General features: G+C 41.8%; 2 protein-coding genes across 2 annotated transcripts; one reads left to right on the top strand and one right to left on the bottom strand.

The window, feature by feature from the left end:
* Window positions 1-513: 513 nt before the first annotated feature.
* On the top strand, window positions 514-6480 carry eif4g2a (eukaryotic translation initiation factor 4, gamma 2a). Its single transcript, XM_075460446.1, has 19 exons — window positions 514-619; window positions 1119-1244; window positions 1391-1493; window positions 1577-1705; window positions 1805-1871; window positions 1961-2112; window positions 2230-2340; window positions 2433-2615; window positions 2704-2842; window positions 2934-3097; window positions 3187-3294; window positions 3435-3539; window positions 3626-3721; window positions 3817-4032; window positions 4133-4391; window positions 4520-4724; window positions 4878-5086; window positions 5177-5298; window positions 5421-6480. Exons 6-19 carry the CDS (start codon window positions 2029-2031, stop codon window positions 5484-5486), a joined length of 2067 nt encoding a protein of 688 aa, XP_075316561.1. The 5' UTR covers window positions 514-619; window positions 1119-1244; window positions 1391-1493; window positions 1577-1705; window positions 1805-1871; window positions 1961-2028; the 3' UTR covers window positions 5487-6480.
* A 15-nt stretch (window positions 6481-6495) lies between these two features.
* ctr9 (CTR9 component of Paf1/RNA polymerase II complex) lies at window positions 6496-18713 on the bottom strand. Its single transcript, XM_075460434.1, has 23 exons — window positions 18561-18713; window positions 16557-16655; window positions 16018-16257; window positions 15807-15924; window positions 15625-15714; window positions 14304-14560; window positions 14101-14208; window positions 13759-13995; window positions 12396-12614; window positions 12057-12240; window positions 11869-11957; window positions 11597-11782; window positions 10913-11000; window positions 10688-10836; window positions 10455-10571; window positions 9495-9640; window positions 9313-9384; window positions 8902-9037; window positions 8605-8754; window positions 8361-8506; window positions 8179-8272; window positions 7373-7485; window positions 6496-7285 (listed from the first exon to the last, which is right to left on the bottom strand). Exons 1-23 carry the CDS (start codon window positions 18603-18605, stop codon window positions 6904-6906), a joined length of 3465 nt encoding a protein of 1154 aa, XP_075316549.1. The 5' UTR covers window positions 18606-18713; the 3' UTR covers window positions 6496-6903.
* Window positions 18714-27425: the final 8712 nt, after the last annotated feature.

Raw genomic sequence — 27425 nt, 5'->3', positions numbered from 1 at the left:
AGTAGCAGAAAGCCGTACTGTATCACGTCAATAACGATCACTGGGATTTAAATCAAATCTCCTTAATTCAGTCAAAGTATTTGAGGTATTTTGCCGACGGCGTTTCCTGTTGAGCGGCCATCCGTGATTGGTGTGAGGTTTAACTGGGTCACTGAGATTACGTGATTTCCAGTTGAAGGTGATTTATGTTTAGGAGCACTAGGGGAAAAAATGGAGATTTAGATTAGCGAATGTCGCAGCCGCTGGGAATCGGGCGTTGACACGTAATCGTGTTTTGTGGCTGGCTACGTGCTAAGCTAATATGCTAGCGCTCGCTCACACAGGCACGTGTCGCCTCTCATGCGCTGAACTATTCGGTGAAAATCCACTAAATGCTTAGTAAAAAAAAACGGACCTATTCGGTTGCTATCATGTCATTAATAAAACGATACACGTGAATGTGTTTGTCTCCACTTTCTGTTTTTGTTTATCGCTGGCCAACTCGTTACCGTGTACTTGTCTCTCCCCTCCAGGTCGCTCTTTCCTGCCCCACACCTAGAACTCGATTCTTTTCAGATTTTCTTTGTCAAGCCGCCAAAGTGGAGAGTGTCGTTGCACCAGGGGGACCTTCTCGTTTCAGGTATTCAGCATACCCACAACAGTCAGCATTTTCACACACAAGTCCCTCTTTAAGAGCTCAACCTAAACACTAGAACTCAAATGTCTTAAATGACTCGAATATGTAAAGTAAAGTTAACTTTTGTGTCTCACAGTGTAGAGGGGGGAGGTGGGGGTGCACTCCAGCACTATCCCAAGACGTTCTGCAACGGGTAATTTTCCCTTTTAAAAAAAAATATATATATATATATATATCTTAACTTGTGAATTATGCAAAGGTGTTCCCATCAGTACGTGTTGTCCACTCTGAATGGATTTGTCAGCCCCATTTAACAGTATGACTTCTCACCCAGATACTGCTGAGGTTTAAATAAAGTAATTAGTTTCACATTTCAGCACTTAAGATGAATAGTGTTGTTAATACACAGCAACTAGGCTTGTTGTCAGCTTTGCCAGCACATCGCAAAGTTTATGGAGATGTTGCAGATATTGTGACACTGACGATGTTTTGTCCATAACAGCGAGTTCCTGGGGAAAACCCCAGGTCCCAACGTTCAGAAATGGGTACCTTCTCGAAGCACTAGACGAGATGCCAACTCCTCCAACGAGAAAGGGCAAAATGATTCAATTTTCAGGAAAGTGAGAGGGTAAGTTTCCATTCAAACTCTCAAATTATGATCGTTTTAAAAAAAACTTCAGTTTATTGTTTGGGTCTAAAATTACCAGGAGAGATTGTTGGAGTAGTGTCATACAAATTGTGGTTTTGACCTCATGTCTTTCTCCTCTTCATTAGCATACTTAACAAGTTGACTCCTGAAAAGTTTGACAAACTATGCCTGGAGCTCCTCAATGTGGGTGTAGATTCAAAACATGTCTTAAAAGGAATCATCTTGTTGGTGAGTATTCTTGTCTTTGTTCTCAGAGTTGTCCTGTAATGTATTCAGACAGCCTATTCATTTGTTGCTCCCCCCCTTTGTAGATTGTTGACAAAGCCCTTGAAGAGCCCAAGTACAGCCAGCTTTATGCGCAACTGTGTCTTCGCCTGGCAGAGGATGCACCAAACTTTGAGGACCCATCAGAAAGTCTAGCAACACAAAAGCAGAATACTGTAAGTTAATTTTAAACGATAAACCATAACACTACTTTTTTATTTAATGTGGGGTTTTTTTCTGCAATATCAATTTGTCTTTACTTTGACTTATTCCAGACCTTCAGACGGCTTCTGATATCCAAGCTTCAAGATGAATTTGAGAACCGTGCCAGGAATGTTGACCGTGAGTGTATCGTTTTTGATACCTGTGGTCCATTAAGAAATTCTGTTAAGTTTTGCTCCAATTTTCCTCGTTTTCTCGTTTGGCCACAGTCTTTGACAAAACTGATGGCCCACTCACCTCTGAGGAGGAGGAGCAGCGTGGTATTGCAAAACTCAAGATGCTTGGAAACATCAAATTCATTGGTGAACTTGGCAAACTCAATCTCATCCATGAATCCATCCTTCATAAGTGCATCAAAACAGTAAGTTCTTTCAGCTAACTTTTTACATGGAAATGTGTGTTTGTGTGGTCCCAGAATTGGACAGTTGATCCAAAAATCGTTGTAAACAAGATTAAATAAAATGTGTTTCTTTTTCAGCTTCTGGAAAAGAAGAAGAGAGTTCAACTCAAGGATATGGGTGAAGATTTGGAATGCCTCTGTCAGATAATGAAAACAGTGGGACCTAAAATTGATCATGATAAGGCTAAGGTCAGTATGCAGAAGCAAACAGGATAAGTAATCAATATTGTACATCTGAAATATTTTTGCACTTTCAAATGACGAATGGGTTTTCCGTCCAGTCTTTGATAGATCAGTACTTTAGCCGCATGCGATCCTTGGCGAGCAACAAGGAACTGCCAGCCAGGATTCGCTTCCTTCTGCAGAACACCGTGGAGCTGCGAGATAACAACTGGGTTCCTCGCAAAGCTTATATCGACAACGGGCCGAAGACCATCAGCCAAGTTCGCCAGGAGGCAGTGAGAGTAAGTTTACTTTCTCCATTTACCACAGACCCATAAGAACTGAAGTCAAGCAGTCCGTAGTCTTAACTACAGTCTCTGGGCTTTGCAGGATTTGGGTGTTTTTATTCCACCTTCAAATGATATGAGGAATGACTTCTTCATGGACAACACCTCCTTCCTGCCAACAAAGATGAAGTTTGACAGGGAACCTCTCGGTGGGCTCGCTGACATGTTTGGACAAATGCCAGGTGCGGTAGAGCTTTTTCGTCCAATAACGTTTTGCGACTTCCTGAATTGATCTCGGGAGCGTTTTCATGACTCGGTGTTATGTGTCGATAGGGATTGGCATTGGAACTGGTCCAGGAGTAATTCAGGACCACTACTCTCCGACCATGGGTCGTCATCGTACCACGCCGCTCTACAATGGCCATATTGGAAATGGCAACAGCTCACATCAGCCTCAGTTTGAAGCAGGAAGCAAGACGTTCGTAAAACCAAACCAGGTAAATGCAATGGTTTGGTGTTTTGTTTTTTTTTCTTCCCTGTTGATATTCTGCATGTTTCATTGACTCTTGTATGAACCATCTTAAAGGGGCAGAATTCACCAGTTTTCAGCCATAAGCAGAATCACTCGGTCCAGATGCAGTCAAAGGATATGGCTCCCAGGTTCAGCAAGAAGGGGAAAATGAATGCTGATGAGGTACGATCACTTACACTGACATTTACCTTCGTCACTACCACTATCTAAACTGGGGTTGAAATACTTTTCAGTTTAAAAAGCTGAAGTAGTAATGTAACAGTATAACAAAGTAATAAACTTGGTGTCTTTGCTGTGTTTAGATCAGCCTGAGGCCAGCACAGTCCTTCATCTTAAATAAAAACCAAGTGCCAAAACTGCAGCCACAGATGACTATGGTTCCTCAAAATGGTTCCCCTATAGGACAGGTAACTTATTCACAACTTGAAAACAAATATATTGAGCTGATGTAGCAGTTGCACATTCTCACTTTACTTTCTCTGTTGTCCTACAGCTTGGCCTCAAAACCAATCCTCCTCCTATTCAAGAAAAACCTGCAAAGCCCAATAAAAAAGCTCCACCTACAAAGGAAGAGCTGCGTAAAATGACAGTAAGTTCCTGTGGCGCACACTTCCTCTTCTGTTTCTGTCGCTTGTCTAGCATACCAAATCTGACGGCATGTGGGGGGGGATTGTCTTGTTTCAGGAAACACTAGTGGCAGACTACCTGAACAGCGGCAACATCGATGAAGCAGTGAACGCTGTGCGGGAGATGAAACCTCCCAAGCACTTTCTGAGTGAGATGCTGAACAAGATCATTGTCTACTCCCTCGATCGTTCAGATGAAGATAAGGAGCATGCAAGCAACCTTTTCCACGCGCTCTACGCCGAGGGGATAATCACAGGCGAAAATCTAATGCAGGTGAGTAACTTTTAAAATGATCAGTGTATTAAGTGCACACTTCACCATCTAAACGTGGAGCAGTTCTCCAGCATTTAGCATGTTCATGCTGTTTCTCTAGGCTGTGCTGGGTGTTCTCGACCAGTGTCCCAAGATTGAGGAAGAGATCCCTCTTGTGAAGTCTTACCTGGCTCAGTTTGCAGCACGAGCTATAGTTGCTGACCTGGTCAGCATTGGTGATTTGGCCCATCAGCTGGAGGACGGGGCACATTTCCCACTGTTCCTGCTCTGCCTGCAGCAGATGGTCAAACTGAAGGACCGCGAGTGGCTGAGCGACCTGTTCCAGCAGAGCAAGGTCAACATGCAGAAGATGCTGCCTGGTACGTCCTTCTTGACCATGACTCTACACTGTGTCGATTTTGATTTGTTAAGAGCAAGATTTGGTTTGAAGTAGTTTACAGAAAGTCTCGTGCTCCTTCTGATTGGTTGTTATTTACACTCTTGTCAGAAATTGACCAGAACAAGGACAGGATGCTGGAGATTCTGGAGGGCAAAGGCCTCAGCTTTTTGTTCCCACTGATGAAACTAGAGAAGGAGCTGCTGAAGCAGATCAAAGTAGATCCCTCCCCACAGTCCATCTACAAGTGGATCAAGGACAACATCTCTCCTAAACTCCACACCGACCGAGGCTTTGTCAACATCCTTGTGACCAGGTACCGCAGTGAACAGTCCGCCTGACTGAGTCATTCTGCTGATGAAGCGGTTGCCTTTTATCAGCAGCCTCCTATTGTGTTCATCTAACGCATCACTGAGCATTTTAGACAGAAACCTTTTGCAGTGGTGTTCACTGTCCTCTTGTCTCCCAGCTTCCTGCAGTTCATTGCTTATGAAATTAACCCAGAGGACGACGAAGAGCAGTTTGCAACTCCCAGCAAAGAGCAGCTGGATGAAGAGAAGAAGCTGTTGTTGTCTTTCAAGCCTGTGATGCAGAAGTTCCTCCACGATCACGTTGACCTGCAAGTCGGAGCGCTGTACGCTCTGCAGGTGCACTGCAATGCCAAGGGATTCCCCAAAGGTGCTTTTTTTAAAATATATATTTATTTTTGCATTAATTATTGTCACGTGGTAGCTTTTGGTGTTTTATGTCCGTTTTTCTTTGTTGTAGGCATGCTGCTGCGCTACTTTGTGAACCTGTATGACATGGAGATAATTGAAGAAGAAGCCTTCCTCTCATGGAAAGAAGACGTCACCCAAGAGTATCCCGGGAAGGGCAAAGCATTATTTCAGGTAATTCTTTTAGTTTTTCTGCGTTTCGTGTTGGACGACAGCTTTTGTAGATTTTGCTCCTCTTTAAAAAGCTTTCCCATAATCTGTTGTTCATAAATGGAGGTTCTGTGTTTCTTTTCCAGGTGAACCAGTGGCTGACCTGGCTGGAGACTGCAGAGGAAGAGGAGTCAGAGGATGAAGATTATTAAGAATGGGCCAAAGCCATGTTATCAGGATGCAATGAGTGAACTTTTTTTTTTTTCTTTTTTTTGGTTGTTGTATCATCATATGTACTTTGTCTCTTTATCTCTCATGTCACAACTGTTACAGTTTATTCCACCATGAAATGTTTTGCCAAATCAAGCCAGCATCAACATCTTACTGTATTGGAGTGACTCACTTTCAATCCAATTCGATGTCCTGCCGCAGATGTTTTCCTACATTTCAGTCATCTTCGGGTTATGTTTGAACAGTAAGCAGGGAAACGCATCCGAACGCGATCCACTTTTAATCACCTTTAACTTCTGGTAGAAGTCACCAAGTGCTGCCACGATGATTTCCTTGAACTGTTTACAGGAGAAAAGAACAAATGACCAAAACTTTTCTCGTTTTAGCTGCATTTGTAAATCAGTTTGTAGACGCACTTTTGCTCAACATTATGAGTCGTTGCAATGGTGAAAAAATCTAGTCTGATTTGTTTTAGCTGTTGCAGTTTGATGCTGATGGGGTTTCATTCGCCTGAAAATTTGACGATTTTTCTCTAAACTTTTAAAATTCTTGATTTAACAGTTGAGGCCATTTTTTTTTTTTTTTTTTTTTTCGTGCACATTGATTCAGTTGCCCATTTAGTTAAATCAAGATATTTTTTAATGTAGTGTTTTGTGCTATTAGGAATGAATCTGTGGCCTTTTTTAATTTATCAATTCATGGATATACCTCTTCTGTATCTCTGACTATACTTGAATGTCTTGGTTTTTTTGACATTGAAACGGCCAAAGCTCAGTTTACTTTGCTGCGGTCGTCAACCACTTGTGGAAATTATACATCTGTTTGCAATATTTGTCGGTCTTAAATGGTCTTTTTATCTTCATAAAATTGCAGAGAATGTACTGTATGTGTACACTTCAATCTTTAGAGATGTCACTGTAATGTTAAGTCGAGTGTACAACTACAGATCAATCTTGAATAAAGTTTAACATCTAACTTTTCTCCTAAATGTTTTTTTTTTTTTTTTTTTTTTTACTTTGGGCATTACTCATGTCTGTGTCAGACATGAGTAGATTGTGTATCAAAGTGACATTGTGGATTTTAATCGAGTGACTGAAGCAGTTTAAGCAGTTCATGAATGCTTTTAATTTCATTGAAGCATATTCCCACTTTTGGGTTTTCAGTTCTCATTAGTCCATCTGAGAAAACAGTTTTTTACACTTCAAACTCCATTTTAACAAAAAGTCTTCAAAAAGGTAGTTCAATTACACAAATGACCCCATGAAGAAAAACACTGATCTAAACTATTTTGAACCCCAAACAGACTGAAATGCCTCTTGATGGTACATACAAAAGGAAAGAAAAAAAAGAAATAAATCATTGTTTTTCAGGATTATGAGTCCGAGTGATTTCTAAGATTTAATCACTGTCGTCGTCCTCGTTGTTGGAACCTTGTTCCGAACCGTTGTCGGAGTGGCGTGGGGAGCGCTCGTTTTCTGAGCCGGCCTCAGATCCTCTGTCTGACGCTACTGGTGCTGGTGAACCCGCCCTCGACTCGTCATCTGATCCTGACCGACTCCTCTTGCTCTCGTTGTCTGACTGTTCCGAGTCGGACTGCCGCTGCACTCTCCTCTTCTTTACTGGACGGTCGCTGCCGGACTCGTCCGAGCCAGCGGAGCGCCGAGGGCTGCCCGCCTCACTGGCGGAGCGGTTCCTTCCGCCATCTGAGTCGCTGTCAGATGCAATGCGCTTCCTGTGGGCGCCCTCGTCGTCAGATCCTGAGTCGCTGTCCCTTTGTTGTCTGTATGAACAAGGTGCACGTGTGATCATTTTGTCGAAATGTGTGTATGTTTTCAGTTCAGGGTAAATTCTCACTTTAAGCTCTTACCTGTCTTCTGCTATTTTCAGTCCATCCTCATCTGAAGAGGACTCGGATGAGGAGATGATGGCCTTAGATTTAATCTTTCCTTTAAAAGATGGCGGCAGACGCTCAGGCTGGGGCTAAAAAGAAAAAGATGTTTATTTCTCTTAACTAGACCAGAGTGAATTTTAGAAGGATTTTAAGTAGGGCTGGGCGAGTTAACTCGTTAATTGTTTAACGTCGACAAATATTTTATCACGCATTGGCGCAGGTTTTATTATTTATTTTATCATTGTAAAACTCTGTTGCTCACAGGCTTTTATTTTGTAAAAGTCTGTTGCTGTCTGCTGCGGAACCGGAAAAGAACGTAATCGGCGGATCCACCAAACATGGAGAAGGGTACGGAACTTTTACACGGCCATTTTCATTTTAAAGTTCTTCCAGACGGCGGAGTCGACAGAACCAAAGTCATCTGTAAACACAGCCAAGTTGAATTGTCTTCTCACCGAAGTAGTTCCAGTCTAAAATATCACTTAAAGGCAAAACACACAACTGATACCAGCAAGTCAAACAGGCAGTGGAGCGAGGCTTCTACATAAAAATGCTGATGTTAAAAGTGTGTTTGCACAACAAATGTTATGGCACTTTCATATGGCAGCACATTTAAAATAAAACTAAATGCTAAAAGTTATACACTACTTTTGAATTCATTTTTGGATTTTGCGTACAAATGTGATTAATTAGATGAAACATTTGAATCGTTGCCCAGCCCTAATTTTAAGAAGACAAATCATGATGGGAGAGCTAATTAACGTTTAAGACCACAAAAGTACCTTTTCAATCCTTTTGCGTCCCTCTTTGGGTTTGCGCTGTTTCTTTTGACGGGGAGCTCCTTCCTCGTCATCGCTGTCATCTCCTTTTGTAGGTCTGAAACACAGAGTTTGATCCACAGATCTAGCTTAAACCTGCAGTCAACACAAAAGAAAGTGTTTATTACATGTAGCAGCAACCTCACCTCCTCCTCTTCTTTTTCTTCTCTCCGTCTTCAGTCTCCTCCTGGTCGCTGCCACTGGCGCTGCCCTTTCTCTTCTTCTTCTTCTTCAACGGCAGGTCCTCATCAGAGTCGTCGTTAACAAACTCATCCATGTCACCTTTCTTACGCTTAAATGTAAACAAAAAAAAAAGGCATGTTGTTGTTGTTGATGCACTATGGGTCGATCTGTAATAAAAAGACTGTTTCTGAGTCTGCCGACACTCACACGTCCTCCACCACCTCCCTTCTTTTTTTCTTTGGCGCCTTCCTTTGATCCCTCGGCGAAGGTGAGCAGGCTTTTGGTCTTCTCCACAAACAAAGCTCTCTGCTCCAGGAGCTTCTTCTGCTCCACCGCCTCTCTGCTTCGTTTTTCCTCCTACAGGATGATTGTGGGGGAAGCAAACTCATCATTGAATGTGAAACTTGTGATTGTTGGGAGAGAAATCTGAATCTAAACCAGATTTCATGCAATCGTGGCGAATCGCCACAAAACCCCCTTTTTGGATAGTAAGACCATAGTTACCCGTTCTTTTAACATCTGCTGGCGCAGCAGGTCCCTCTCCTGTTCTTGTTTGGCACGAAGCTCCTTCTCCTCTTCATCCTGCTTTCTGGCTCTGGCCACATGGTACTGAGCCTGACTCAGCAGATCGGAGCACTGCCTGGATTCCCACAACACGCCGACAGCCACAGTTAGATCGCAACACAAATGAACACAACTCCATGTAATTAAAAGTAAACAAGAATCTAATTGCTGGCAATTATCCGTGGTGTCTGCTGATGAAACTAAAATAGAGGGAGCTGCTGTCAGAGACCAGAGCTTTCAACTACGAGATCTCTGCCAAACAATATTACTTGAAACATAAGGATCACTGTTCGTAGCATGGAACAAAAAACATTGTGTAACTCATTTTAACATCAATAAATTGAGTCTGACCTGGCCTCAGATGCAGCAAGAGCGAGGTCAAACCTCATCTTGTCTCCAGCCTTGCTGAGGTAACTGAAATACCTGTGTGAGGAGGAGGAGAGGAAGGGTGAGAGGAGGAGGAAACTCCAGGTTTAGACAGTAAACAGACTGTGGAACAGACTGGGAGGCTGGGCTATAAATCATATCACTACCTGTGAGCCAGTTCAAGCTCTTTGACAGCACTGAGCACAGCCTTCAAGTTGCTCTTCTCATCTTTCAGCACAAGAGTGGCCAGTCTCTGAAGCACCAGGGCCACGTTGAACATCAGCACCGTGTCACTGGGGGCCACGTGACGGGCCTTGATGAGCACGAAAGACAACGTTATATTATCTTATGTTGTAGAGCAGGGGTCGGCAACCTTTGGCACTCGTGACATTGGCACGCTGGCACCTCTCAGTGTTATGACAATCAGCGTTTTATGTGTGGCCTGATTTCTTAGGTGTGAGTGACGGACCCGCCCACAATGCCAGCAGCGATGTAGCCGCCCACATTCCCAGAGAGCATTACAGATGTCAACAATGGCAACGCCGGCTGCAAAAAACTAGGGCATTCCAGTCTTCATGGACACATGAGTTTGGTTTTGTATTTTTGAAAGACGGTGCCGTGTGCACTTCATGTAGTGAGAATGTTGTGTGCCAAACGTCAAGTGTTCAGCAGCATTTTGAGACAAAGCACGAGAAGACTTTCAAAGACCAAGCAGACAAAGCAGAGTCAATCAAACGTGCTGTAACCAAATGTGACAAACAAGCTAGCTCCCTAAAAGTTTTTACTTCTGTTCAAAATCACGGGACAGAAGCAAACTATCACATTGCACATTGCATTGCAAAGCATGGGAAGCTTTGCTCAGTTGCTCCGATGCTCTTTTTGAAAACTTGAGTTAATAACAGAAACATGTCTTTAAAAATGCGATCGGATGTGCTACATATGGATGGAATAAAATTCCAGGTATGTTGGAAATCTTTTTGTATCTCGTGTCATAATTGAACTTTGCGTTATAGTGGATAGTGGCACACTCGTCGAGAAGAAAATTTCAAACTGGCACTCCATGTCACAAAGGTTGCTGACCCCTGTTGTAGAGTAACACTAAAGCTGTTCATTTGTCCCCACGTTACCTTCAGCAGCATCTGCTTGCACTCTTGGAGTTTCCCACATTTGAAGAGAGCTCTTGCGAGGTACAGCAGCACCTCCGTGTTCTGGTATTTATAAAATTTCTTCAGGCAGTTTTCGTACTATAAGGCCACATGGGGAGAAAAACAAACAAACAAAAACAGTCAACTGAACCGAAACGGGAAAAAGAAAAAGAAAAACTGAACAAAAACAAACATTTTAAGAGGTTTGTCCTTACCATCTGCACAGCGCTGATGTACTGCTTCTGTTCCACGTAGATGTGAGCCAGATTAAGCCAGACGTCGCTGATGTCTGCTGTGGCCTCCCTCACTTGCGCAAACACGTCACGCGCCTCGCGGTAATATCCCTTATGAGCGAGCACGGCACCTGGACAGACAGTTTATTGTTTAGATCGCGTTAAACCTACAGAAGGACAACAAAATGGACTGAAGCTTGAATGTACCGATGCCATTAGCAGCATAGAGGTTCTTGGCATCGTTTCGCAGGACTTGTTTGTAAATCGCCAGGGCTCGGTCCTGGTGTCTCTTTTCCTGTGGAGATGGAAAAAAAAAACTGTTAATTTATTTAAGAATTGTTATTATTTCACTTCACCTACAATTAAAAACAATATCAACTCAGGATTTCCTTCCAATCCCACCTTGCCTGAAATGGAATGTGCACCTACTGATATTAGAAGTGATACTGTGTATCAATGCATATGAGGCTGCTTAAACTTTGAGAGACCCGCATGTATCTATGCGAATTAACTCAGTGGATTACTGATTATGTCACGTGTTCTGCATAAAATGGACCTCAAACATCCTTCAGAGAAGTCCTAAAGGTAGAGAAAAGGAAATAACAAAACAATATAGATTATACCGATCCGACGTGACATGTCAGTCAGTGGAAAACTAAATTAACTTAAAATTGATGCTAATCTGAGAGGCTTCCCTGTTCGTCACTCTCAGATATTCAACACTGGATCATTTTCCTCAGTAATCGCACTAACATGTGTAGTATTTTCCTCATTTCTTAGTTATGAATTCTCAATCTCATGAAATGCGTAAAAAATGAGATAATATTTGAGGTCGTATTTTTGTGTTGCGCCAGTTGAGAAAAGTTTAAAATAACTAAAACGTATCCGCACCTTTTCCCGGTCCCTGGTGGGCTGGTGCAGAGTCTGTAGCCACACGTTACCCAGAGCCAGCATGGAGTAAGTGTCGTTCTGCGTGGACGGCTGTTTCAGGATGCGCTCAAACTTCTTCTGACCCGGCCCCCATTCCTGTTTGGCCAAGTGAAGGTTTCCTATCAAGGACCAGGCGTCCGGGTGATCCTGCGTCAAACAGAAGTAGCGCCAGATAATGTGGATGAGTTTGGCTTCAGGCTGATATGACACTGACACACGCTGGCAGGTTGTACCTGATTAATCTGCAGGGCTTCTTTGAACCAATCGGAGGCTTCGTAGAAGTTGCCTTTGTCGCGAGCCATCGCTCCAAGACGCAAATAACCTGTCGTTCAAAAAACAAATAAAACATTTATTTTCCTTTTAGCAGAGCACACTCCTCCTCGTGGTCTCACTCAATCATTGCATAATGCTGCATGCTTACAGTCCACATAGTTAGGATGCTCTCTCAGGATGTTTTTGTAGAGTTTCTCAGCCTCGTGGAATTCACACATGGCCTCGTACAAACGGGCAAGGTTGTAGGAGGTGGTGACAGAAATGGCATTGTAGTAATGCTCGTCGTGCTCTCCCTCGGCTTTGGCTCGGTCCAGGGATGCTAGAAAATATTTCTGTAGGGGAGACGACGTTGAAACAGCACCAGTGTTTAGGTGAAGTTCTGCACACTTTGTGATCGTTAAAAATATTCTGTAAAAAAATGGATTCGATCCGCGTCACGCTCAACATATGGCGGGCAGAAATCGTCAGACTGGGTGTCGTCTGCTACCTTTGCTTCCCCCAGGTTGCCCAGTCTGAAGTGCAGAGCCCCCAGGTTGTTGAGGATCTCGGGGGGGACGTCGGCCTGCACCTTCTCCTGCAGGATGCGGGTGGCTGTGCCGTAAGCTGACAGCGCCCCTTGGATGTCCGTCTGCTCCAGGATCTGAGCCAGCTCGATCCACGCTTCCACATCGTCGGGGTACTGCTCCGTTACCTTCTTTAAGTGGCCCTTGAAACATAAAAAAGAACACACGTTCATTTGACAATTACTACAAAAAACACAATTTTAGGGCTGGGCAATTAATTGAATTTCAATTTCGATTTGGGCTCCCAACGATCACCAAAATAATACAATCGAGAAAAAACGATTATTTTTAAGTTGGTATTAAGTTCTGTTTTGCAAGAACTCGTATCTTGCGTTCTGAATGACACGCGCATGCGCACATCCGCCCCTCCCGAAGCCTCAAACTCTCTCAGCCAGAGGAAGGCAGGTCGTGCATCATCCGCCGGAATAAAAACTCAGCGCGAGTAAAGATGGCAGAAGGAGGCCAGGCACAGCAGCGTTTCGTGAGCAAAAAAGGGAAAACCAACTCCGTTGTCTGGGAACAGTTTGGCTTCGAGGAATCTGACGACAAGCAGAAACATGCTACGTGCAAGATTTGCTATATGGTAGTGGCTGCAACGCAAGGGAACACTACGAATTTGTTCAACCACTTGAAAGCTAAACACCGAGTGACCCATGACAATTTAATAAAGAAACAGAAAAAGCCATCCACAACCCCCTCAACCCAGACATCCATAACAGACACACTCTACAGCGCAACACCCTATCCGTTGAATTCGGAAAGGCACAAAATGATAACAGATTCCGTTGCCTTTCACTTAGCTAAAGATATGCGCCCCACTAGCACAGTTGACAATGTTGGATTCAAGAAAATGGTCCATATGTTGGATAAGCGCTATGCTTTGCCATCTCGACACCATTTCTCGAGAGTTGCTCTGAGAAATTTGTTTAACTTGGAAGATTGTGGAAGTGCACTTTATTGTTGATCTTATTTATTTGAGGTTATCATTTTTAGTCTAATACTTTTATTTGAATATCTGTTATATTATTTATTTTGATAATTCAAAAAGTGCAACAAATGTCAGTTTTTTTTTTTTTTAAGAATTGTTGAAAGGTGTCTTTTCAATAAATCCAAAGTTCCCAAAGTCATGTGAAATAATCGTGTTACATAATCGTGATTTCAATATTGACCAAAATAATCGTGATTATGATTTTTTTCCATAATCGAGCAGCCCTACACAATTTAATGGATTTCTCAAAAATCTGGCACGATCTTACGTGATGAAACGAGGATACACGTGAAACCTACTTTTGCAATGTCTCTCTTCTCCTGATCGTCAGACGTTGCATAAAGTGACCCCAGGATTTTCATGGTTTCGTAGTTGTTGGGGTAGGCCTTCAAAACCTTTTCAAAGCACTGTGCCGCGTTCTCCTTGTCTCTTCGATACACATACATCTGTCCCAGACCAAAGAAGGGCAGCACAAAGGTGGATGAGGCGAACTGAGTGGCCTGGTAGTAATACTGAAATGCCTGGTCGTAGTCCTCCTGAAGAAAGGAGGAAAAAAAACAAAACACAGAAATACTGTTAACATGAAGTAAAAACTCTGGGAAACAACCTGCAGCCGTACACAGGGTTGGTTAGGACCTTACCTGCACATGAAATGAGCGAGCCAACTGATAGCAGCTCTCAGCCTGCATGGCCTCGACTTCTGTGTTGTGGAACGCATGAAGGGCGAGATGCTGGACTTTACTGTAGTCCTGACAGAGAACACGCAGGTGCAAACAGTTAAAAGACTTGTAGATTTCGGCTTCTTTCAGTATAAACAAAGGACAGCAGGCTACTGAGTGAGTACCTTTTTGAAGAAGAAGTGGTTGGCGAGGTGGTTAAGCACCATGGGGTTGCTTGGGTCGATGGTGTAGGCCCGTGAAAGGAGCTGCACTCCGTTCTTGATGGAGTCCGCCTCTTTGTTGTTCAGCTCTAAAACTGCTAAACCAACCAGCGCTCCCACACATTTCGAATTAAGTTCCAGGGCTCGACCGAAAGCCAAGCGAGCCTTCTCCAGTTTGTTCAGTTTGACGAAACAGTGGCCCATCCCCAGCCTCACCTCAGCTACACAGACACAAAAAATAAGAGAGAAAAAAAACTGTAAGACATCTTCGTATGTGACATTACTGACGGAGTCGTAGTTTGAGCCTTGTAGTTTTGTGTATTTAATTACGCATGATTTTGATCTAACAAGCATGTTTACATGCATTTTAAAACTCCAGTTGGAGTCGGATTCACACGATCGTTCATTTTCTTCCAGCGTCATAGAAACATGCCGGCAGATATTTGGGAGTGTTGACAGACGGGGAATAGAAGAATAATAACATTTCGTTTTCAGTTAGGATTTTGGCTTAAACTAAAAAAAACAAGATACCAGAGATAAAAACACTATACCACTTCTCAATGACACCCTCGTTTTGGTCAAGTGTTTTAAATCCAGCACATCCCTTTCCATTGGAGTAGTGAGCTTTCAGCCTCCTGAAGGCTTTTAACTCACAATGCAATGTTCATGTCTCCACCAGAACCCAAATAACCAAAAATAATCTTTTTCTTAGTTTGTAATCAGATTAATTATGTCACAAATGCCGGCAGATCAACTGTTAAAAGGTTATGTTTAGTTCAATAAATGCATGATGATTACAAAGCCCAGTAACAAGCGTTTTAAATAATCAGGATCTCAACTTGACCAGTTTAAGTGGAATCTAATCCATCAGCCTTATGGCGGCTGTCATTTTTCTGCACATATCTACAGCTGCTTTTCCTCCTTTCGTAGCAATGTAAACTCGTCTCTCTGGGGGGAAAAAAGAACACGTGCTTTGCTCTCTTTATTTCATTTTCTACCCGTGATAGTAATTTAAAAAAATGAATTTGAAAACTTTGTATCCCTTAACTGTGTTCATATTTGACGTTTATTTAGTCACAAATTGCTTTAAAAGATAACAAATTTAAAAATAAATTTACATATATTACATTTGACTTTTAGTGTTACTGTTACACTGCAAATCACATTTTTAACCACAACTTTCTATACCCCTAAAGAATAAATATTGATACTGACTTAAATGAGGATGTAGTAGAAGTAACACAAATCAAGCAAACAGGAAGTGTTTAACTGCAACATTATTTACCTGGGCAGCCGGGGTTAGTACGCAAAGCCTTCTTGTAGTAAGCCAGTGCTCCTCTGTAATCCTTTTTATTGAAGGAGATGCAGGCTTTACCTGTTTAACAACAACAGTATTTTATTTCAATAGGTCAAGCACAGCAGTTAAAACCATTATTTTTTTCTCTCAATCTTTTAGATTCAACTTGCCAAGCAAAGCAGGGATGTTATTGGTGGACTGGTTGAGGACAAAGTGAAACTGAGCATCAGCCTGGTCCATCTTGTCTCCCTCCAGCAAGCAGAAACAGGCTCTTCCCAACAAATGGTTCTGATTGAAACAACATATTATATTCACTTAAAATGAGAAATACCAGAGCCAGACCAGCTCTCGTTATCACCTGCTCCGAGACATTTCCCCTACCTGATCGTACATGATGATCTTGTCTGCCATAGTATACAGCAGTGTGGCCTGTGTGATGAGCTCTTTCTTGGCATCTTTGTTTTTCTCTTTACGTGCTTGCTGAACATAGTAAGCCGCCAACGTATCCAGACAGGTCATCTGGTCCTTCTCGTGGTCCCTGTAGTCGAGGTTTCCATCAATGCGTGCAGCCTCTAAAAGCTTGACAAAATCCTCCGTTTTGCCTTGCTTGTAGTATTCCAGCTGAAACAGACAGGATGCATACAGGCTTTAATTCTTGCACTGTGCACATGACTCTGGTGTGCATGTAGATTGTGTTCATCAAGATAACACTTTTCATTCTATAAAATGTGAGGATGAAACAATTAGTTGACAGTTTGATGAACAGGGGATAAACAGTTAATTATCTCAATGTGTCGCTGAAGTTTTGTTGGTTCAGGATTACAGGAAAATAAAAAAATGTCCTTTCAGGAAATCAGAGATACATTTCTTAAGAAGAGAGACAAAGCAATCAATAAGGACAGGATCCTTTACTGACTCACCGCCAAAGCGATCCAAATGTGGAGCTGTGTGTGTTCCTGCTTCAAGATACTGATGACCTCGTCTCCTTCTGGCAGCTGGTCAAAGTCAAGCTCAATGACCTGCAAAATGCAATTGATTTAAGTTGTGATGCACATTGATCGAATCTTAATTTATGGACAGACCTTTGTATCACCGTTCCCTGTAATAGTTTGGGTATTTTAGGAAAGGTTACAGAGCTTATTGACCGTTTTGTGGACATACGAATTTTGATACAATTTCGCAAAGCTGAAATAAATCCTCTTCATTTGTCTGATATTCAACATACAGCCAAAAACGATTAAATCAATAATCAAATTGTCAAAAATAAGCAGCATCTAGTTTGACATTGACTGGGCTTTAAATAGGATATATATAAAGAATCATTATCTGACTGATGTTTTCGTTTCAAAATCCAACCATTATAGACTAACAAGTAAATTTTACGTTACTTTGGAGAGATGTTGAATGATATTAAAGTGATACTCCGGAGTAGATTCAACCTGGGGTCATTTGAACCGTGATATCCAGCCAAGTAGCCCACCCGCAGTTTTTTCGATATTGGCTGAACATCAGCTGAGTTACTGAGTTATCCCGAATAGCTTCGTACTAGGGTTAATGGATCCTGGCAGTATCTCCAAAATTACTACACTAAAATCACATGCCATGACACCAAACTCCTACAGTAGTACAAATATGGTCTCTACTCACAAAACGATGCATTTGGAAGTTTGTACATAGTCCAGGAGTTTATTATTATCAACACAAGCCTGATAGCTTCTCTGCAGCTAAAGCTGCGTTAACGTCACTTCCTTGATCTGGGAGCTTCAAAGTAAGATGAGGGTTGATCTACTACTGCAGACAACAAAGCAAGGCTGCTCAATTTCTCCATTGATAAAATAATTTCACAACTCTACAACGTAAAAATTCATAAAAAAAAACATGTAGAATATAGCATATACTTTGTTGTCTACAGTAGTAGATCAACCCTCATCTTACTTTGAAGCTCCCAGCTCCAGAAGTGACGTCGACGCAGCTTTAGCTGCAGAGAAGCTATTAGGCTTGTGTTGATAATAATCAACTCCTGGACTATTTTCAAACTTCCAAATGCATCGCTTTGTGAGTACAGACCATATTTGTACTACTGTAGAAGTTTGGTGTCATGGCATGTGATTTTAGTGTGGTAATTTTGGAGATACTGCCAGGATCCATTAACCCTTGTACGAAGCTGTTCGGGATAACTCAGTAACTCAGCTGATGTTCAGCCAATATCGGAAAAACTGCAGGTGGGCTACTTGGCTGGATATCACGGTTCAAATGACCCCAGGTTGAATCTACTCCGGAGTATCACTTTAAGTTGCAGTGCTTTTTGCCCAGAATCTAATCTCTATAGTTCTTTATAAATAGTCCCATTGTATGCTGCAATGCAACACATAATTCTTTAGCTTAGCACTTAAGTGTAAAATCACATGATCACATAACATTATTTACAGTGATAGATTAATTATAACAACAGTGGATGACGATAATCAAATTCAGGTGGGATTTATGATGTCTTCATATTTTAAATGAATAACGATGCAGCAGAAAGTTAAGACAATGACACATACTGCTACAGCTTTTAACTTTTTTTTAAATTTTGTGTGAGACAAGTTGTCCGAAAGTCCTCTGTGAACTTTCATGTGGACTGATGCGCTGACGGACAACAACACAATACCGGAGCAGTACTATGCACAAGAGCCTGAGCTCGTGTTTAAGCAGACAGTTGCAACGTTTGCTAATGTTCTTAAAAAGCATTACAGGAGTTTACATGTCAGACTGACTTGCAGCTATACCGAGCCAACGTAACAACGCCACATTAAATACGCCGCTGTAAGTGGCTCCGAACATTAGCTCACGCTAGCTCAAGTTAGCATGAACGGCTAGCATCACAGCGAGGTTCACTTACAAACATCTGCAACATATCAGCTATAAATATCAAGTTTTACCTCATCCGTGTCCCGTAAAGGGATCTCTATGGAACCCCGAGACATCTTGGAAATGAAGGACAAATCCCTCTGAAGTTAAATTTCTAACAATATTGAATATGCAGTTCGTTGTTGAATGGTTACTTGTGAATGCTTCCTAAAGGAAACAGACACACGGATGGTGTAACCGAACTTCCGCCCGGCTGGAATGATAGTAGTAATAGCGCAAAGTTCCCCAAGAAACTCAGACGTAAACATGGTTCTATACTGTAGTAATAATTGAACACAAAACATTTTGAATGATGGGACATTGTTATCTCTAGTAAGAAATACGTGGGATTTCATAAAGCCTAATGGATTTAGGTATCGGTTTACTTTCAAACTTAATGTAATTATTGAAATTAGACAACAAAGAGCTGCAGCTCCAGTAGCAATTGATTGAGAGTAGGGTTGTCTGTTCCATACCGTGATCGTCAAAGGAAATTGACCACTAACATATTCTGTATTTAACATATAAATGTGAGGGGTGTAAAAAAAAAACGTCTGGCACACAGCATTTGATGTGTTAAACTGGAGAATTAAAATTAAAATCCACTCGGTGCACCATGTGTCCAACCTCCTGAGGACAGCGTTTTGGCAGGAGGAGGGAGAAGGAGGATGGGAGAGGTGGACAGGAGGATGTCAGCTGGTTTTGATGTGAAGCAGTGAAAACAAGCATAAAGGCATCTTCAGGAACACATGTAGCATCACAGTGAAGCAGGGAAAGATTAGATCAATAAGAAGGAAAGTTTAGGTCTTAATTTAGCTTTTGAGAATAATATTTTTCTTGGCAGAAGAGCAGGACTGAAAAGTAAGAATTCAATTCTATAACTTCTTTCTTTCAAAAAAGGGGTTGTTAGTTTATCGATTTTAACAGCAACAAAATAAATACCCTATCATCTCAATTTTGGAAGGTGCATCTTCATCCTTGAAAATGTTTTAGTTTTTTTAACTCTGTTGTTCAAGAGCTGATAGACCTTACATAGGCCTATTTCACCACACTGCAAGAGTCAGTTAATCAAAGCAGTCAGACCTGGAGCGGACTATCACACATCTCTCTTTGTTTTTTTGTTATTATTCTATTCTAATTAATGGGTGAAATTCTCTTTCAAGTGTTTCTTCTGTGGACTCTGGATATAACATGCAGAGGCAAAGATTTAATTGTTAAATAAGATATCAGGTAATTTAGGAAGAAGCCATTCCATCAGAACTTTACCTCTTCAGAGCTTTGGAGGAGAGAAAAACCACAATGTCTGATGGCCACGCTGGTAAGTGTGGCACAATATCAACTTCTTCTGTGTGTTTATGATTATACACTAACATTTGCCTGTCTCAGCATTTGAAGCCAGGGGGTCGTCCGGCTGTGGGACGGAGGACATGCTTGAGGAGAGTAATGACACTAACGGATTCTCTGAACGTGAACTCCTTGACATAATGTATAATGCATGTAATAGCCACAAAACAGGTGAGTGGCATAATATAATTTCTTCAAAACATAATAAAATGATAGAATGAAATCTTGACTCATATTTTCCTGTTTCCCTCTTGTTCTCAGGAGAAGTGTTGGCGTCCACCATTGTAAAATACTTGGAGACCCTGACAGCTCAGAGTGCAGGGCAGGACAGACTGGCCGCCCTGCGACTGATGTTTGATCCAGACCATCAGGACCCACATGTGAGCAGAGAGACTTTCCACTCCACTATGAGAGAGTGGATCGCCCAGTGCAGCCAGGACAGGTTAGACTAAGCTTTGCAGGAGAGATCCATGATTAAAGATGTCTTGCAGTGGGGCTATTAGATGTTCACATAACAGACTAAACCACCTTAGAAGGCTTTCGGATGAGCCCCACTATGGCAGCATTAAGTTCTTCCCAAATTACAAGGTGTCCTTAAATGTAACACTAATTCTGATGCACTTGCTCTTGAATATGTACTTCTGCAGAGTTAAAAGTTTCAACGCAAAACTTGTACTTGTTACAGTTTTTAAGTCATGTTATTCTTACAGTACTTATTGCACCCAAACTATTTCAGTACTTCTACCACCAGCAGCTAAGATATAGTATGTGGAGAATCTAGAAGCCATAATATTCCCTACACCCGTTACAATTAATGTTCATTTAGTTTTACAAACTGAGCGGGATGTGTCTCCTTCATGATTTTGCTTCCCTTCTGTGTGAATGGTAAACTACATACTTACTGACGGCATAACTCACTGACTCTTATGCTGCAGCTCTGATGTGGATGCCAGTCACATGTCTTGGCCAGACTCCTCTAAAGTGAATGTAAATGGTAGGCTTTCCGTGTTTTGCTCATACACCTATAGAAACATCTCAAATAGATTCTTTTTTTAAAAAGACAAAAGAAAATAACTAAATCTGATGTCCTTCCAGGCCTAGATTTGTCATTTTCTGAAAGCATAGCAGCTTCATCAGAGGACTGCCAGTGCTCCTGGTTTGTAATTTCCCTCCTTTAATCACAGCTTGTTTGTGCCTCCTATAATCAGTTTGTTGTCATACTTAACAGTTTCTAACAGTTTGTTTGGTTTAGTGGTGGACAGGATCTGTCAGGCGCAGTGGCTGAACTGAAGCATGCTCATTGCGAGCGGAGCAAGCAGAACAGCAACCTGTTGAGGACATTGGCTCAATATGAAGATGTAAACCTGCAGCTCAGTCTGGAGATCACTGAGCTACGAGCAAACCTGGTCAGGTAAAGGATAAACCAGCTTTTACCCCTGTTCAGTTCAGCTATATCTGCGTAAAAGGACATCATTATTATGTCTGATTTTATCATTTAATTTCAAATGAAAATTAAGCATGATTGATGTTTTACCCATTAAACTGGACACTGTCTTTGTGTTATGCGTGGGTGCTAAAGAAGACTCAAATACAAGACAGGGAAGGTGGGCTGGCCAAACAAAAAGTGAGACTTAACTAGAGCTGGTACAAGTAAAGTCCAAAAATGTCATTTAAAAAAAAGGAGGGAAGCAATGTGATGGTCCATAAACGCAAGATGAAGGCAGCCAGCATAAACCATAAAGGCTAATGGAAGCTACGCAGACAAGAATCACATCCTGGGATCACAAAGAATAGGAACAGATGGACAAAGTGTAGAAGAGCATATACACGCTGAAAACTAACTGGACAAACAAGCTGAAACTGATGAGGGTATGAAAACAAGCAAGAAAAGAGGTTAAAGAACAGAAGAAAAACACAGGAAGTGATTACCAAAATAAAGACAGTAAGTGACTACAGAGACATGGCATGTGAGTGCAAAATAAAGGCAAAAAATTGAGAGGCACTACAAAAACAAGGAGGAGATTCTCAGAATAAAACTGAAAGACAAAACTGATAATACCTAAGAGACCTTATCAGTGAATGCACCATGCCTGGAAGCTAGGACAGGGCCTTTAGGATGGAGGGGGTTAATATGTTTTCTCTAGAGTGGCTAGACTGTGGGAATCTAGCAACTGCTTATTTAAGACTTGACTATTGACACAGACTGCTTGATGTGAGTAAAGTTTTGAAATTTAAAGTACAACACCACAGTAGCTGCAACGTGGCCTCGTAATTTCCCCTGTGGACAGGAGTAGAGGTGTGTGTGCATTGTGTTGACTGCATTACGATGCTCTGATGTCATTTGGAGTGTGTGTGCATGTGTGTGTGAAGAGCTCAGAGGTCAGCAGTCAGAGCCAGATCCCTGACAGAAGAACTGGAGGAGACTCATCTGGTGTTAAAAGAAGCTCAGGAGAGAGTCGGTCGCACTCAGAGCAGCCTCACCAAACTGGTACATCAAACAATCTGCCGTCTCCCATTCATTTTGTCATGGCATCTTTTTACATGTAAATCTTATTTTCATAAATCTTATTTTTATTTTCAGAAGCAAGAGGTTGAATGTCTGAAGGTTCATATAAGGACGCTTGAAGACAAGGTAGATCTTAAATATAAAAGACAATCCCGCCTACGTAACGTTAAAAAGCTGCTGGTCTTTGATGTGGTTTCATTTCATCCACACAGAATGAAAAACTCACCTTTGAAAGGACATGTGCTGAAGAAGGCCTCAACAAACAGAGGACGGTCAACATCGAGTTGAAGGTAGGACCAGATCGGAGTTGGTCTTAATAGTCTGAGTTCATACTCCGAGTTAACTAAACTACTTATATAATGTTACAGGCTGAACTTGAGGAAACCCTGATTACGTTGACAGTGAGAGACAGAGAAATAACAAAGGTCAGTTGTTGTTTTTTTGTGCTCAGCAGGAAGAATATGAGTTTTTTTTTTTTAAATGTTTTTTAACTTAACTTTTGAATGTTGCTGTTCAGAAAGACATTGTCATGGACAAGATGAAGAACTCTCATGTGGAGAACCACAAAAGGATTGAGGTATGTTTGATGCTCAAAGTAAAGGGAGCAGGACATAGTTTAAAGCTGCGGTCGGCAACTTTTTTTTAGTCATATTAGCTTGAACTGTCATGGGATTCTGGAAGTAGAATATTAAATAGGCTGTTTAGGAAAAATAACGAAATCTGTAGCTCCCTCTGAAGCCTGTTATCATGCTTGCAAAAACCGAGCGCTCCCGGCTGTTTTTAACCAATCAAGTTAGGGTGGAGGAATCCTACCTGTCAATCACAGCTTGTGCACACGCTGCTGAGCGTGAGTCTACCCCAGCTTGTGTGCGCTCACACTGGTGTGAACTCACGTGCACAACCTCGTCCACAGAGGGGGAGGGGTTTGGGGGGCTATTCGGAGCTTGTTTGAGGTTGGGGGAGGGACCTGAAAGTTGTGTCAGTTCGAATTTTCCGACTTTAGACTAGCAATTTTGAAAACCTGCCGACGGCAGCTTTAACTTTAACTTTTAAAAAAAGTGAAAGGAACCCTGTTTTTTATTGATCCTTTTCGATATTCTGTGATTTGTTGTGCGAACAAGAAGCAAGTTATATTGCCAAATGGGCTTTTATCCAGCACACTGTATTCTGGTGTTGCAGGGTCTGCTTTCGGAGGTGATGTCGTTACAGGAACACTCACACCAGGTTCTCTTGAGGTATTTTTAATAAAAAGCATTACTGTGTTTGTGAGTTTATACGCTCTGTCCAAGAAAGGAAGTTGTTTATAAACTGATCATTTGCGTTCAAATAATTTTCACTGCAGATTCCAAAACTAATTTAGATACAAAGCATCTGAGGTGGGTGTCATGAATATCATGACTTTAACTCAAGAAACAACTCCAACAACAACAGATAAGAGTTTAAAAACACAACTGCAAAACAGAAATCACAGCAATATTTCACTTTATGGAAGAGATAGCGACAAATTTTCTTTGTGACTGTACAGAAACCCAATCAAAAGTGACTCTGAGCAGAGTCATTTGGTGAATTAAATCCTTTTCTGTAATTGTTTTGAGGAATGCATGAACTAATGTGGACTTTAGTGCTCTCAGGTTTCAGGGAGACGTTTTAATCTCTTTACATGTTGAAATCCATTGTGAGAATAACAAGTGAAATGTCTTTCTTCTGCTCTCTCCTTAAATTAATTTAAACTTTGCTCCAAAACACAGGTGACAGTATTACAAAGCTGTGATTCTCAAGCTGTGTGTGGGTTTGCAACATAATTAAAGTTGCCACAATTTTGAAAAAATATAAAAACCTTTTTAAAAAATGAAGACATTTAAGACTGGGGTATGGTTTACATCACCTCTACCAGTGATATGATATCAGATACAATAGATATTAATCATTAATAACTCATTTTAGTGGTGGAGTGCAGTTGCCACCAACAACCTGACTATTATGGGATGTTCCTGGCTACAGTTTTAAAGAAAGGAAATTATCATGACCTGTCACCAGAGACAAGAATTTTGTGCAATCTCAAACAAGAAATGAGCCTGTGTTCATGGTTAAATGATATATTGATATTTTGTTTTGTATTCCAAACTCTTTTTCTATTTGTGAAATGTTGTGATTTTCATTCCTTTTTTTTTTTTGGAAGAATATTTTTTTCTCTTTTGTTCATATGTTTTGTAAAAAGCTGTGTTTTAGTTTTTTTGTCGCTGGTTTTCAGGGGGAGTTATTTTATTTTTATCATTTTTTTGTCTTTTGTTTTGTTTTTTCTGGAAATAAGTTTCATTCTCTGTTTTACGCTCTGTTTTTTTTAAATTCTTGTTGTGTTGTGAGCCTAAAGGCCAGGGCACTGTTAAATGAATTTTCACATCACCAAAGGGTGTGTCGGCTGTCATCGTCAGATCATTTACAGAATCTAAAAAGATTGCGTGTGAATCCCACAAATACTTGCGGAGTGCTGAGGCTAGCTTCGTTTTGCTCACAGGTACGACAGACATTGCATCAGACATTTCGATCCTCCAAACTATCGGTCATTGCAGAGCGAGATGCTGGATCTGCGGCAGGTTGGTATTGCTTGCTCCATGGTACAAAACATTAGTTTCATGTTGTTCGTGTAATAAGGTTCTTTGTCTGCGGCAGCATCCCAAAGTTCTAGATGAGAAAAGCGTCCGATCGTTCCACACATACAGTGATGATGTTGAGGGAATCCTCCACAGGGTCAAGAGGACAGAAATGGCTCATCACCTGCACAACAAATATCCTGTAAGGGTGAGCATTGAAGCACTGAACTGAGAATGATAATGATCACAATGAATACAGTAACATGTATGCATTTACCTCTTTTCTGTCTTATATTTCACATACAGGACTCCTCTACTGTGGAGGAAAGGCCTTTTCCTTACTGCCACCAGCATCAGGCAAGCATCAAACAGCAGCTTGTCAATGTGTATGTGAGTTTTTGCATCCCTTTCTCCTGTTATGGTAACATAGTGCATGCGGCTGATGTTAGTCTTTGTTCTGAGAAGTTAAGCTAATAAAAAGGGTGTCTGGTTTTGAGAGTGTATTTATGGGCAACTCCATTACGCAACCAACAAGAGTTACTATCTTCTTTGATGGGAGACTCCATCAGGGATAAGTGCAGTTTAAGTACCCCTTGGTAACTTCATGACATCATGTAAAAGAGTTGTTTATAAAGCTGTGGTGGTGGTTTCAGGCTGCAGGAGTTTGAGCTGCGCAAGTGTGTGTGGGAGGAGCAGCAGAGAGACTGGGAGACAGAGACTGGGAGTCAGACTCAGATCCAGGAGGCCAAGAAGGTGGCTGTGGTGAACTGGTGTAGAGCCCATATTGTGGAGGGGGCGAAGGCCCGCACAAAAGAAATTAAGTCAATCCATGAGCTCTCTGAGACACAAGCAGAGCTACTGCAAGCACAGCAGAACGTCAGTGATATGAGGGAGCAGGTCTGCCACCTGCAAGCCTCTCTACGATCTGAGCAAGAGTGTGCGGAATACAAACACACGAGTACAGTTCATCACATTGACAAGGAGAAGGACACAGAGAGGGAGGAAGCAGACACAGCTGTGGAGAAGGTGGTGAAGGATCAGAGGGATGCATTATTGTTTACGGAGCCTGAGGATATCACAGCCTCAGAGCAAGAACAAACCCAGCCGCAGGTGACCGCTGACGGGCTTCTGGCGACCCTCAGGAGGATGGAGGCAATGGTCAGCAGGGCCCTGGGGACGGCTGAGCTGGTGAGACAGAGCGAGCGGAGGGTGAGCCAGGTGAAAGAGAGGATGGAGAGCATCGGTCAGAGGGTGGAGGAGGATCTGGGGCAAGGAGCCGAAACCGATGTGCAGCTTAACGCTCTGGAGGCCCAGAACATGGAAAAAACCCCAACTCAGGTCTGTCCCTGTGAGAAACCTGTGAATTCTGTTAACATTTTTAAAAACTAAAATCCTCATAAATACATGTAGAGAATGTTTGTTTTGGAAAAACAGCATCAAATAAAAAAGAAATTAGAAATCAAATGCAACTTTAACATGGTCGTCTAAAATCATCCGTCCAGACTTGGAAAGCTTGAGGTGTCATCCAGATTTCAGATGTCTAATTACCTCGTGTAGAAAAAAGATGCACAAATCAAAACAGATGTGTGTTTTTGTGATTCTGCGTGTGCATGTGTGTGTGCACTCAGTTTGCATTTGAACAAAAAATACCATACAAACAAAAAGCTTTAGACAGTTTGACAGTGCAAATTCATTTATATTACTCAAAAGGATTTTCTCTTTATTTTCGTTTCCTTTTTTTTTTGCTCCTTTGTCTATTGTTTTTTTTGTGTATACCAAGAAGAGTTTGGAGATTCAAAAGGAGAATTGTTGGTAACTTGTCTCGTTAAGGAGTCATTGCACAAAATTTTCTTTCCATCCAATGCCCTCTTGAGTAGTGCGTGTTAGCGTATTTTTTGGCTGTGGTATTTCAGATATATCAAAACCATCAACGTTGTGTTTTGGAGATCTTTGGTGACACCTAATTAAAACATCACTGCATCATTTGGCAGATTCCTCCACAGGCTTGAAAGTTTCCCACTTTTCTCATGTGTCATATCTACAGATGCTGATAGCTCTTTCTCTTCCAGTGACATTAGCAGTACAGTATCAAATCTGTTCGCTCTCTCGTTCTTTTCTGAAGCCTCCAGTTGTCAGTCTGTCAGCTGATCTTGGAACAAACGCCACAGGTTTTATGGATGATGTTGAACCGGTGGAGAAAGACAGCGCTGGGCGTCCCCTTCTGTCTCCCGTATTCCCAGAAGTACCAGAGCTACCCATGAATGGTATGGTGACTGCATCACAGAAACACGTCTTCAGTGTTATCTTGGCAATGGGGTACACAGCGAGACAGAGATGAATTAAAGCTGCTTCCCTCTGTGGCAGTAATCCCAGAGGATGTCTGAAAATAGACTGTGCAGATATTTACATTGAGCACAACAGCTGGTTCAGAGGAGGGGGAGTGCATGTTATCTACC

This window comes from Odontesthes bonariensis, chromosome 1, assembly GCF_027942865.1.
Source record: "Odontesthes bonariensis isolate fOdoBon6 chromosome 1, fOdoBon6.hap1, whole genome shotgun sequence".
In the NCBI taxonomy this organism is placed as follows: Eukaryota; Metazoa; Chordata; class Actinopteri; order Atheriniformes; family Atherinopsidae; genus Odontesthes; species Odontesthes bonariensis.
The sequence above is the reverse complement of the archived record's forward strand: the minus strand, read 5'-3'. Positions and strand labels throughout refer to the sequence as shown.

What these genes read in the sequence shown, in the direction of transcription:
- eif4g2a (XM_075460446.1), top strand. Translation starts at nt 2,029, where the DNA reads ATGCTTGGAAACATCAAATTCATTGGTGAACTTGGCAAACTCAATCTC. An exon ending in TTGATCATGATAAGGCTAAG is followed by an intron (nt 2,341 to 2,432) that starts GTCAGTATGCAG and finishes TTTTCCGTCCAG; the next exon opens with TCTTTGATAGATCAGTACTT. An exon ending in AAGAGCTGCGTAAAATGACA is followed by an intron (nt 3,722 to 3,816) that starts GTAAGTTCCTGT and finishes GTCTTGTTTCAG; the next exon opens with GAAACACTAGTGGCAGACTA.
- ctr9 (XM_075460434.1), bottom strand. Translation starts at nt 18,605, where the DNA reads ATGTCTCGGGGTTCCATAGAGATCCCTTTACGGGACACGGATGAG. An exon ending in ACATTTGGATCGCTTTGGCG is followed by an intron (nt 16,258 to 16,556) that starts GTGAGTCAGTAA and finishes TGTCTGTTTCAG; the next exon opens with CTGGAATACTACAAGCAAGG. An exon ending in GACGCAAAAGGATTGAAAAG is followed by an intron (nt 7,486 to 8,178) that starts GTACTTTTGTGG and finishes TTTTCTTTTTAG; the next exon opens with CCCCAGCCTGAGCGTCTGCC.